Raw genomic sequence first — 11684 nt, forward strand, 5'->3', positions numbered from 1 at the left:
GCCTCGATTTCCACAGCGTTTCACAGTGAGAGATGTATTGTATGAGGGGTAACTCTTTTTTTTATTCAAGTCTTTTTCTCTTGATGTTCCTTATTTTGTCATTCTGTTTTTATTGTTTTAATAAATGGTGCAGGCACAGACTTAAGTTTATTTATTGGGTCAATGGTACAACAAAGCTGAAATTTGGGAAATTAGTAGTTAAAATGAATCTGTGAGGGTTGGTTTGAGTGATGCGCATAGATTCAGCTTTTCTTCAGACCACAGTTGAAGCAGTGAGGCACTGGCAGCTGGCACTGATGCCCTCAGTGATGACCTGCATCTTTGAGGGTACATGACTGTAAAACACAGGGGAGGTTGGTCTTCAACTTGTAATTGTTTAATGTCATGCGTATATATATTTACATCAGTTGTAACTGCCTGTTGTTTTGTTTTTTCATCTTTTCTCTCCAGCGACTTACTCTGCTGCATGTGAATAGCAACCAGTGCTTGGACATGCCCTCTGAGGACGACAAGATGGTCCCCACATTGAGAGACTGCAATGGCAGCCGTTCCCAGCAGTGGCTGCTCCGTAACATGACCCTTAGCGTCTGACTCTTCACCTCAGTCCTCTGTCGTTCTCCACCCAACCAGTCCTGGCTTTCCTTACCCTCACCAGATGGCTCTTACCACACATCATGCACCTCTTGCTTTTACATCCTGGCCAAGAAATGCAGAGAACTGGGCAGCAGCGGCTTTTCTTCCATTTGATCGTATTACAGTTCAACACAGGTTTGAGGATAAACTGCACTGGCACCTGCATTTCTAAAAATATGATGAGCTGTAGCTTTGGGAACTTTTACAGATCTGAACTAGGATAATGACGTATCGGGTCGTGCATGGAAAACACTCACATCAAAGGAGTTACACTGTGATGGACACCTGCTAGCTGTGAATCTGCTGCACTGACTGCTGATTAGCTTCTGGAAAAACATAAACAGGAGACCATTTGTCATTTTCTGAGACGTATCTTTGCAATGGTTGAGATTCTATAACCACCACTGTATCCAGACAGGCATTGATGTATCTACTATAGGTACAGTTGTAAAAGAAAACAGCTGGTTTGCTGCTCATTATCTTTTCATGTCGGTGTCTACTGTGTCTATGCTTCAAGCAGAATGGTGGTCATTTTAACTGCAACTGTTGACTGACATATGGAGATCAGCACTGATAGGTGTTACCCTCTTGAGGTGATTTACTGAAGGGATAAAGTCGTAGCCCTGTATAACCTACAAATGCTTTTCCTTCTTCTTTATCAAGCCCATTGTAGCATTAGCTATTTAGGACGTGTCTTTTTATCACATTTCATGAGACCGTGTGGTAATAAATCTGCTCGAGAGAAAACGGAAGCCCAACCTTAACAAACTGAACAATCAAATTTCAGTTGAAGCCCTGACACCCATATCAGTTGTTACAGTTTAACTTAAGAGGAGTGCCATTTTTATGAAGATCCCTTAAACTTTGTTAAAGAGTTGTACTAATCTCTTTAAAGTTTCTAGTACTGTGCAGAAAGTCTTGAGCCACCCTTAACTTCTTGATATTTGCAGTGCTTTATTGAAGTATGCAAACATACATGGAGATGCAGTATAAGACAAAACAGTTTGTATAATTCTAGGGAGCTTTAAAAAAAAATCAGTTTTTAGTATTCTTCAACACAGCCTGAACTCTCTTAGGCAGCTTTCTTGTAACTTCCATAAGTAAGTCTTCAGGAATAGTTCTCCAGGCTTTTTAAAAGACATTCAAAGGTCGTCTTTGGATGTTGGCTGCCTTTCTTTCCATTCTGTCAAGTTGATCCCACACTGCTTTATTAATGTTGAGATCCGGGCTCTGGGGACGCCAGTCCATGATTGACAGTGTTTCACTGTGTGCTTTTCTATCCAGGTATGTTTTTGCTACATTGGCGGTGTGTTTGGGGATGGTGGATCTAAATCTGATCAATTTTGATGAGTTTTGAAGATCCCCCAGTAATAGTGGCTGAATTGCAGTCACAACCATGACAGAGCCGCCACCTTGTTTTACAGATGGCTATAGAGACTCACTATTGAACCTCTCTCCTGAATACCTTTGTTCATAGTCATGATGGTTTAAAGAAATTGTGGGAAAAATGTTTTTTGCAACAGAATGCTAATAACAAAGCGCCTAAAGATACAATTTAAAATTGGTTCTGTGGTAAGTTGTCTGTTACGTGTAGCCACAATACTGGTTTATCCCTTGGGTTAGGTTCTTATGCTTGAATGAGTCATAGGTTATTATTAAGTGGATAGACACCCCCCCCCCCCCCCCCCCCCCCCAAAAAAAAGAAAATGCAAAATCCCCCCAAAACATTAGTCTGAAAATGGTCAGGTGCAAGAACTTGTCTGAAATTAAAAACAACAACAAATAAAAAGCAGTCAATGTCCAAAGACAAAATTTTAAAGATTCAAATGATAATTATTGCTCAAGACCACTTTAAAAATTGCAAGAAACTCTAACTACTTTGGAAGCAAAGCAAAAGGAAATGAGGGGCAACTCGAGACTTTTTTGCACAGCACTATACCTGAAACATATCTTTGAAATTCCAGGTCGGTTGTTAACTGACGCAGCTGTTGATGTTCCGTATTACTCCAACAGGAATTACATCATGGAAGTTAATCTATTACAGGTGATGAGAAATATGATGTTGGTTTTGGACTAGAAATACAAGTGATACATTTTGAATGAATGTAGATTTTAACAGGTACTTTTGAGAAAATCACACTGTAATATTATAGCTATCAAAACATCATTACATCAAAAAGATTATTTTTAAGTCAGTTTCCATATGATTTCAAATTCTTTCCATAGGAGATATCATGACATATCCGGGTGCAAATCTTTCCTTATAAAAGTTGTTACATGTTTGGTTTTTAGTGATTTTGGATGGTGGATGCATTTTATGTTTGAAAAGGATGGTTTGAGATAAAATATTGCAGCTTATTGATATTAAATAATTACCATATCTCATAAATAAATGATACAAAGTCTTGATCATTGCATTAAGTGAATATGAAGTATATCAGTACTCATCGTTACCTTTACAGATATCTTTCACCACATTCGGCAAACAAATTGTATTGTACATAATGCTGTTCAGATGTATCTAGCACCATTGTTGTTATATATACAGAACCAATTATTTTTCTAAGATGCTGTAAAACTGGAATATTCTTGCAAAACATACTGAATGATGATTAAACAAAATCACGTGATAGATTTGGAAGTAATAAAAACAGTGCTGACTCTGGGTTTTGAAATTGTGCTGTGTTTTGGAAATCCTCATTGGTCCCACAAAAACCAATTCGGAGACTATCTGAAGGACTAAGTACATGAGGGGTGGGGTGGGGTATACTGCCCATGCTGCTTGAATACTGAACTGATGCCAGGTGCCTGCTTGGCATTCAGATTGAAAATCAGTGACCTCTTTGATATTACACACACACATTTATTGTTTTTCATTATCTTAAAGTGCATGGTGTTAGAACAGGAATGTAATGTTTCAATGTGTGGGTTGCACATTTGTCATCTATTTGTACATTTCGCTTTTTTTTTTTTTTTTTTTTTTGTAGAAAAAATAAAACTTCTGAACATAAAATAATGATTAGCTTCACTGTTGAGCACCTGACAGCTTGTCGCACCAAAATATACGGTTGATTAATAAGCTTTTAAGGCCTCACGTACATCTCATTACCCGGGGTTACTCTGTCCTTTTTAAATGTAGCAAATTGTACCGTCTCTTTTATTATGAGCTAGAAAAAACCACCAATACAACAGGATACTATAAGAGTTACATTGTAATGAATGTTAGTTGTTGGTTTTTTGCTTTATGTGTAAAGGAGTTTGTCATTATTCTGTGTGCTTTTAATCACAGAAGGCTCGACCTTTCAGGTGACTCTGAAAAAGTCTGAGACACAAAATTGTTCTTTTTGAGCAAAGCTTTGAAAAAATAAAGCTAGCAGAATACCCAGCAGACACTGGACGTCATGAATTATACAACTTTACTAATTATTATTTGAAATATTCATTCATTTTTCTGATTTTTGTTCAGTTGATTAATTAACGGCTTAGCCTTGAAGCCTTAAGTTGTTGAAAAGGACAGCATATATTTTTAATATTTGTTTTCTATACTCAAACCTCTTACAGGCAAAGTTGTGTGAACAGCAAGTCTGCACATTTCAGAAGCTGGAATCAGGAAAAAAAAAAAAGGTTTGATGACTTACTCAATAAATGTCAGGCTTATTGATTGGAACCAGGATTTCCAAAGTGCTGCCCACAGTCCAGTGGCCACCATGATATAACACTAAGGTAACATTTCCAACTTCTTCTATTATAGCTATCAAATCAGGCTTCATAATAGACTTCATAGCAAATCATGTTAATACTTTCAAGAACAGCTGGTGTCAGTGTAGTCACCCAACTAAAAACTAGTAAAACAACTAAAAATGGCATAAAACACCTTCCTCACTGTAAATGTGTTTGAAATCGGCATTTTTATCCAGCACAATATTATCTGCTGCCACTCTTTGTTAGCACAGAGTGTAGGAATTAGAAAACGATTTGAACATGCTGACGAACATCCTTACACTCATCACTTTATACAGTAAGTTAGGCTTGACTAGTACCCACTTTTGCCTTGCGAACTAATTGAATTTGCTATTGCATAGATTTGTTTTCTGCACATCAATGATGCAACTGCCTCTTTCCACCACATGAGATATATTAGATTGTAACCAGGTGCCTATGAAGGCCGTTTAAGTACAATGAACTGTCATGTTCCAGTTTGACATTGGACCAGAGAATTGCCGCTCACTTGGTGTTTTCTTTTTTTCGATCCATTCTCGCTAAACCCCAGAGATGGTTGTGTGGGAAAATTCCAGTACATAAGTAATTTCAGCCAACCCGGCGCCAACAACAACGCCATGTTCAGATGACATCTCTTCCCCTAGGTGATGCTCGATTTGAACTTCAGCCGATAATCCTGTCATTATCTGCATGCTTAAATTCACTGGCTGTGATTGGCTGATTAGATATGATGTTAGCAAGTATGTGAGTCTCAACAACTTTCTCACATCTACATGAAACAAAGAATCTCTGAAGCTAACTTTTTAACTTGTTGGGTATAGCATCATTAATCCAGCAAAAAAAAAAAAAAATTTTTTAATATAGCGCCAAATCCCAACAATGGTCAATACAAGTCACTTAACACTGTAAGGTAAAGACCTAGTAATACAGACAAACACCAACAATCAGGCGACCCCCTATGAGCAAGCACTTTGGCAACAGTGGGAAAGAAAAACTCGCTTTTAACAGGAAGAAACCTCTGGCAGAACCAGGCTCAAGGAGGGGCATTGAATAAAACCTGACAGCCTCATAGAGATGTGTTGGCTCGAAGTGCAATCCAGAACAAAGTCCATGCAAAAATATTTGTACAAAAAATATAAAAATAGACCAATAATGAATATTGACTGTGTTGGGTGTGCTGATGTTCCTTGTTTCTGCTCAGCTTCGCATTTTTTCACCAAATAAAAGAAAGAATAACCATTTAAGCATAAAATTAGAAACAAAAACTATTTGTGCCTAAAGTCTCATTAGACATAGTGGGTAAATAATAAACACTCATAGCAGATATACTGTGCATTTTCATTGTCCTCACTTATGGTAGCTTTTTGATCAGTATTTCTCAAAGCTCTCTAAGGTGCCCACTGCAGAGGTATTAACAGTTGTTGTTGTGGGGCTGACAAAACATCAGTGCCTCACAGCGCTCCCAGCAGCTGCCCTGAGGGGACTGACTGTGGTTTCAGACAGTCTCACACCTGTAGGAAGCGAAACCCAGGCTGGTTAACGGGCCCTGTGAGGATAAGATAGCGGGTTTGTGGGCACACCAGGAGGGTCCATTAAGGGGTGAGATGCTTTAAAATAATAGCCCTAATGGAAGCCTTATCTGTGGCTGTCTGCAGCTTTCTGTCGCTCCGGAAGGTAGAACATCCTCACGATGAAGACTCTGCAGTTCTCCGCTATTTAAAACATGGTCTTTTTTTACGCTCAGGAAATACTGTATAAATAGGTGGTTTTATCTAGAGACCAAAGACCATATTACACCATGTCTAATTCCCCCATTTTACACAACAAAGTCCCTATTATTCCTGAGACTGTTTGTTTAGAAAACACAAGGGAATTATTTAATGTTTTATTCAAAAACGTGAATTCATTCAGAAGCCAAGGATGCACACTATAAAAGTACCTTAGGTTTACAGTAGTATTTGTGTCACCAGCAAAATCAAATCAGTGCAAAGGAAATATTTAAGTTGCAGCACCGGTGTGTGAGACTTACTGCAGTGCATTCAGCTACATGTGGCAATAAAAGACGATAGTGTGTGATTTGTGTGCACTAAATTGTGTCTTGTGTGTTGCAGTTAGTTATAGTTAATACAAAAGTAACAGTATAAACAATAGAATAATTGTGTTGAAGTGCATAAATGTGTTTTAGTGGGTTATTATAAATAGTGTTATTAATAAGGTTGGTAAATGCCATTCTTTTAAAGGTAAATCCAAGCATTAACTTGAGTTTTTTCCCCCTTTAAATCATGACTACTGTTGCTTATAGAAAAGCTCATTTTTGTTTGTTGTTTTTTTTTTCCTTGAGCCCATCCTGGTGGAATTTCCAAGGACGCAACAGGAGCAATTGAACCTCTTGTCTCCTTAAGTCTGATAGTCTCCCTAACCCGTTTCCATTAAACCATCATGACAAGAAACTCAACACTTTCGTGCCCTGACTTCAAATCCAAGGCTGTACATTTTGTGTCCTATCCCTCCAAGTATCTGCAGTTTTCTTGATTGTATACCGGTCTGCCTGGCTCTCCCCTGCACTATATATAGGTTTCCATCAACTAAGTGAATCCAATAATGGGTAGTAGAAGAGAGAGAGAGGGGATAATCAAACCTCTGGATGTGTCTTTTCGCCTCGCTTGAGACCAAAGGAGAAATCCTGCACTTAATTGTTGAGGGGACCTAAAGTTCCAGAGCGCCTACGTTGGAAAGCAGCTTTAATTAGACATAGTTTGAGGCTAATATCTCAGATGGGGTAACATCCACTGCCACAGGAGGCACCCACACACCCACACATACCGAGAATAATGTACAGTACCTGCCTGTAGATGTGCAGAGCCAGCCTAGGGATTCAACTGAGACATTTCTGATGTATGCTTGCCATCTCTTGAGTAATTTTTATTGATTTTCAGGGAGGAAGTGGCTCTAACAAGCTTCTCCTATGTGATAATCTCCTTTTTACGACGAAAGCAGTGATTAGGAGGAAGGGCCCCGCTGCTTTCAGCAGTAATTGTGTGGTAATCAATCATCAATCTCCAGGAGCTGTTCGACAAAGCACTCCTGTTCAGATGCTATTTTTGACCCAGGCAACAACTAATAAGGTCTCGCTTCAGCTAGGGACAGAAAAACCAACAGACGCAGAATAATATTCCCATTTGCTGTTCAGTGTACCTACAATTTTTATCTCTTTTTAAATCTATGATTGCGTAGCTGTAAGAGGTATGATAGTTTGTTTTGCGGTTAAATGTTGCCATCTCTTTCAATAACTGACAAAAAGCTGTAATGTCATTTGATTACCACAAGATGCTGACAATTTCATATGTCCCTCGGAGGCACCACATTGTGACCCAATTGCTTTACTCCCATTTCTCCACCAAAGCAAGGGCTGAGGTGGGTCTGAGGTGAATGTCATGAAACTTGGTGCAGAGGTGTAGCAAAGGAAGAAGCCGTTCAGTTTATGTGTATGGTGTGTGTCTGCAATATATCCTTTTCTTTTAAATTGCAAAATAGGGCATTGCCCCATGGGCTCATTGAATGCACTCCCAGGGTGCCCTTTTGTTTAGAGATGCTGCTCTTCTTATCCACCACATGGTTTTACATTACATGCCAAGTATAGAGGAGAGTCTGATAATGCTTCAGCATCCAATGAGCATGCTTCAGATCATGTTAAAGCCTAATCTTTGCAGGGAGAAAAGACATAGCGCACATCTTTTATAAGAAGAGGATTGCTTGTTCAAAATTCAAGAAATCAATACTGTAGCAGCTAAATAAGATTACAGAGAATTTTTAGTGAGGAAGTCGTAAATTTGTGGGGGGCGTAGAAGAACAAATCCATCAAAGCCAGCATCAAAGCTGAGGCGGTTTTCCCTGCACTGTCTTTGATTGTAGAGATTATAAAGGAAGATAGAAAATAAGAGAAGATTGCCTGACATGATGGCTGATCTTCCGAGAATAACCTCAAGTGCTATCCTAGCTGATTTAGGGAGGGGGACAAATGCATCTAGTGTCCTACATTGGTCTGATTAGATTAATAAATCAATCCCATCCTCACCCGCCCATCAGGTTTTGCCCAGGCTATTTTTAAGAAATGGGTTACAGAAGATCATCAAAGTATTTCTGATCACTGACTAACACATGACACTAGCTGTTGCATAACTAACATCTGCATGGAAAGCGCTGGTTATAGATGGCAAATGGAAGAAGTGCTTTTGGTGGAGAAAACCCCCTTTTTCTTTGTTGAAGCAAAATGCACTACTTTTTTAAAATTCTCTCATTATTAGATGAGAACTTATCTGCATATATTCCAATTTAGTGCACAGTGTTACACATCAGCTGCCTCCTGGTGTGTGACAAGAACAAGCCCGGACTTTAACCTCTTTCTTGGATTTAGCTGTCACTGACAAGGCCTACCGTATGTGCTGAGCAGAATTACAGAAGCGTGTCTGCAGGGTTGGGGATGCTTGAATGATGCTTCAAATAATGGTTTCTATAGACTCCCTTACAGTTGATAAGTTCTGCATGTTTGGATAAAAAACACTTACTAACACTGCATGATCTTTTTTTTTTTTGTAATTGTCTCTGTGGCTGCAAGTTAACCTGAAATCAATCCATGTGGAAATGGGAGCTTTTGTTGTGAATTACATGAAAGTAAAGGTACACAATGACAAACGGTTCCAGTAACCAGGACTGTGCAGTTTCAAAGGTTCCTGCATACCATCTCTGAATTGAGGAGGGAGCCTGAGGGTACATCTTTCACCTTCTCACAATGCTGTTAGTCAGTGGTGCTAGGTTTGGTCATTATGCAAATGTACTGTTTATAAGATTAGGGAAACCCGCAGTCAGCTGAGACTGAGGAAGTCACTTGGATGAGTGATGAAACATTTCTCTTCTCTACTTCCTAGAATTTAGCAGCATTTCAATGAAAATCATGGGCTAAACTCACATGCTCACACACACAAATAAAAAACAAAGCAAAATAAAGGCAAGAGGATTCATGATTTTTAACCCAGGTTGATCTGAGTTACAGTTTGAGCTATGCAAGCAATTTTATGAAAGGAGTGGCGAGCACATTTCACATTTCAGACAAACAGTTGATGAGGATTCAAATCTCCCTTCTCTTTCTCTCTGATTGGTGAATGCTTTTTTATGTGTTCACAAAGTGTTCAAACCTTGTCTTTCTGTCAGGCAGCTGGTTGAATCTGATAACGAAGCCCTGCTTGAAATGGACTAACTTACATTTTCAAACTTTTAAAGCCAATTTCTATATCTGTCTGTCAGTATCACTGACTCTGCCACAGTTTCCAAATATTTAGAATTTTGACTTTACTATGTAAGCATTAACAAGAGTCATTGTTAGTAAGCCACTGGGTGCATTGTGTGCAGGGTGCTGTGTTCAGCACACAGGCTTTTGGCTCTCTTATATTCTTAAAAAAAGTGTTTTTTTTTCTTACTTTACTCGGCGCCTATTTAATCAGGAACATTTAATTTTCTCTTGATTTGGAGGCCTCAGGGGATTTTTAAATCATGAACACTGAAGATAATCCAAAGGGACTTTGTCATTAAAAAAGCTCCACTGTATCCTGGAGTTAATTGCTCTTTTTCTGGAAGTACATGCAGGAGAGACACTTTGACAAAAGTAGTGTACAGACTTTTGTTTCAGTGAGCATATGTATGAAATACAGCAATTAAAAATTTCTAGCTCGTGGTGCTGGCTGGCTGGCTGATGGCCAATCCAAACTAATAGCCATATTTTTTGCTCTGCAAATATGTGAATAGCCTTTTCCTCTTAATGAGGGCCAGAATGCAGGGATTGGGTGACCTGTGTCCCCCTGCACTCATTATAAAAGCACAGAATCGTGCAGAAGCTGAAGCCAATGTTCACCTGGCAATTATGATGGCCTGGTGACTGATGGGGAAATCTTTTCCTGTGTGTTCTCCTCAAGAGGACTGAATCACAGTGCCTTGCAGACAGTGCTCAGAGGCATCTCAACTTTGCTCTGTGCTGCCATGCAATCATTCATTTGGAAACAGTTATGTCAGGCCTTAGTGCTGTTTTTAGAAGCTACCATTGGTACAGTAGGGCTTGCTGGGTTCTGACTGGACAAGGAATATCATGTGGTTAAGTACAGGGACATAAAAGATATTAGGGGAGGTAGATTTTGCCTGGAACCAGACTGACTTAGCAGAGACTTTGCATTGAGAAAGGGTTAAAGAAAAGGGAGCAACAGGCCATTATAGATATTTACACTACAAAATCAAGAGATATTGCATGAAATGGCAGTAAATACAAAACAAATGATTGATATTCACAGATGACTGTGTGTGATACTACACCGGATGCAACAAGATGTGTAGGTGACTGTCAGGCCTGATTCAGAAGGTGATTTATTCATTTGATCTATTTACTCTTTCTGGGGTGAAAATGAATACAGCCGAATCAATCCACATTGCTGCTGCGCTGATGATGCAGTGTGTATCCTGCTTTAATGCTTTAATATCTAAGAGGCACACATCATTGACTTCGATAGGGGTAATTGTGATTTTAGCAAGAAAAAAAGACATAATCACAAAAACAAAATAGAAAATAATAGAGATGGAGATACAATAGACAAGCTGTTTGTTTTAGGCTGCTCACCCTGCTTCATGTGTTTGAGAGAAAGCCTGGGTAACTATGGTGTGGGTGTATTCCCCCGTGGCCTTGATCTTGGTAATATGATGGGTGAATTCTGGTTTCAGCTTTTTTGTCCTCCTGAGATCTAAAAGAGTTTGCTGGGAGTGACAGCAACTACCCCGCTGAAGGTGTTACTCTGTTAAGAGATCTAGTGTGTAGCATAGATCGGGTGCAGTCACCCATGGGATCGATGAATGTGGGGGTCAGCTGTGGCTGTCAGTACAGGTGACCCAGAAGAATAGCCGCTAAACATTTCAAAATGTTCACTGGCATTGGGACGATTTTTCCTTAAACTGGTTATGTGCTTAAAAAGACTAATGAGCATTAGTTTGGCAACTTTTTCTTTTTGGGGCAAAATAGAGATAACGAGCTGCAGGAGAAAAATGTAGCTTTTTAAAACACACAAAAGGCATTTATAATATCCTTAATAACTGTTATTAGCAATCTATCTCTAAGCCAGGGGTTCATTCTTCCATTATTGGAGTCTAAAATGCTGCTTTCGGTGCAATTATTTGAAAGTCATCAAGATATCTCGGCTGCAATTTCCCATATTTGATCACTTGGAAAAAAAAAACGAAAGAAAAAACTGTCAAATCAGGCGAATCCTCTTCCCTCCTCCTCCAAATTGTCTGTCTTT

At 39.1% G+C, this 11684-nt stretch overlaps 1 protein-coding gene across 3 annotated transcripts in view; it reads left to right on the forward strand.

Annotated features, from left to right (window-relative positions):
* Positions 1–2335, forward strand: part of galnt13 (UDP-N-acetyl-alpha-D-galactosamine:polypeptide N-acetylgalactosaminyltransferase 13) — a 35561-nt gene extending 33226 nt beyond the window's left edge. For 2 of the 3 annotated variants that reach the window (XM_040028015.1, XM_040028014.1), the window contains one exon: positions 451–561. Coding sequence is in view for 1 of the 3 variants with exons in the window: in XM_040028016.1 (XP_039883950.1) it covers positions 451–591 (141 nt within the window). In the remaining 2 variants the exon portion in view is untranslated. Of the gene's footprint in view, positions 1–450 lie in introns of all 3 variants that reach the window. The other variant, XM_040028016.1, reaches the window with a different exon arrangement.
* The last annotated feature ends 9349 nt before the right edge of the window (positions 2336–11684 follow it).

Source organism: Simochromis diagramma, unplaced genomic scaffold (assembly GCF_900408965.1).
Source record: "Simochromis diagramma unplaced genomic scaffold, fSimDia1.1 OVJJ01000343.1, whole genome shotgun sequence".
Taxonomy (NCBI): Eukaryota; Metazoa; Chordata; class Actinopteri; order Cichliformes; family Cichlidae; genus Simochromis; species Simochromis diagramma.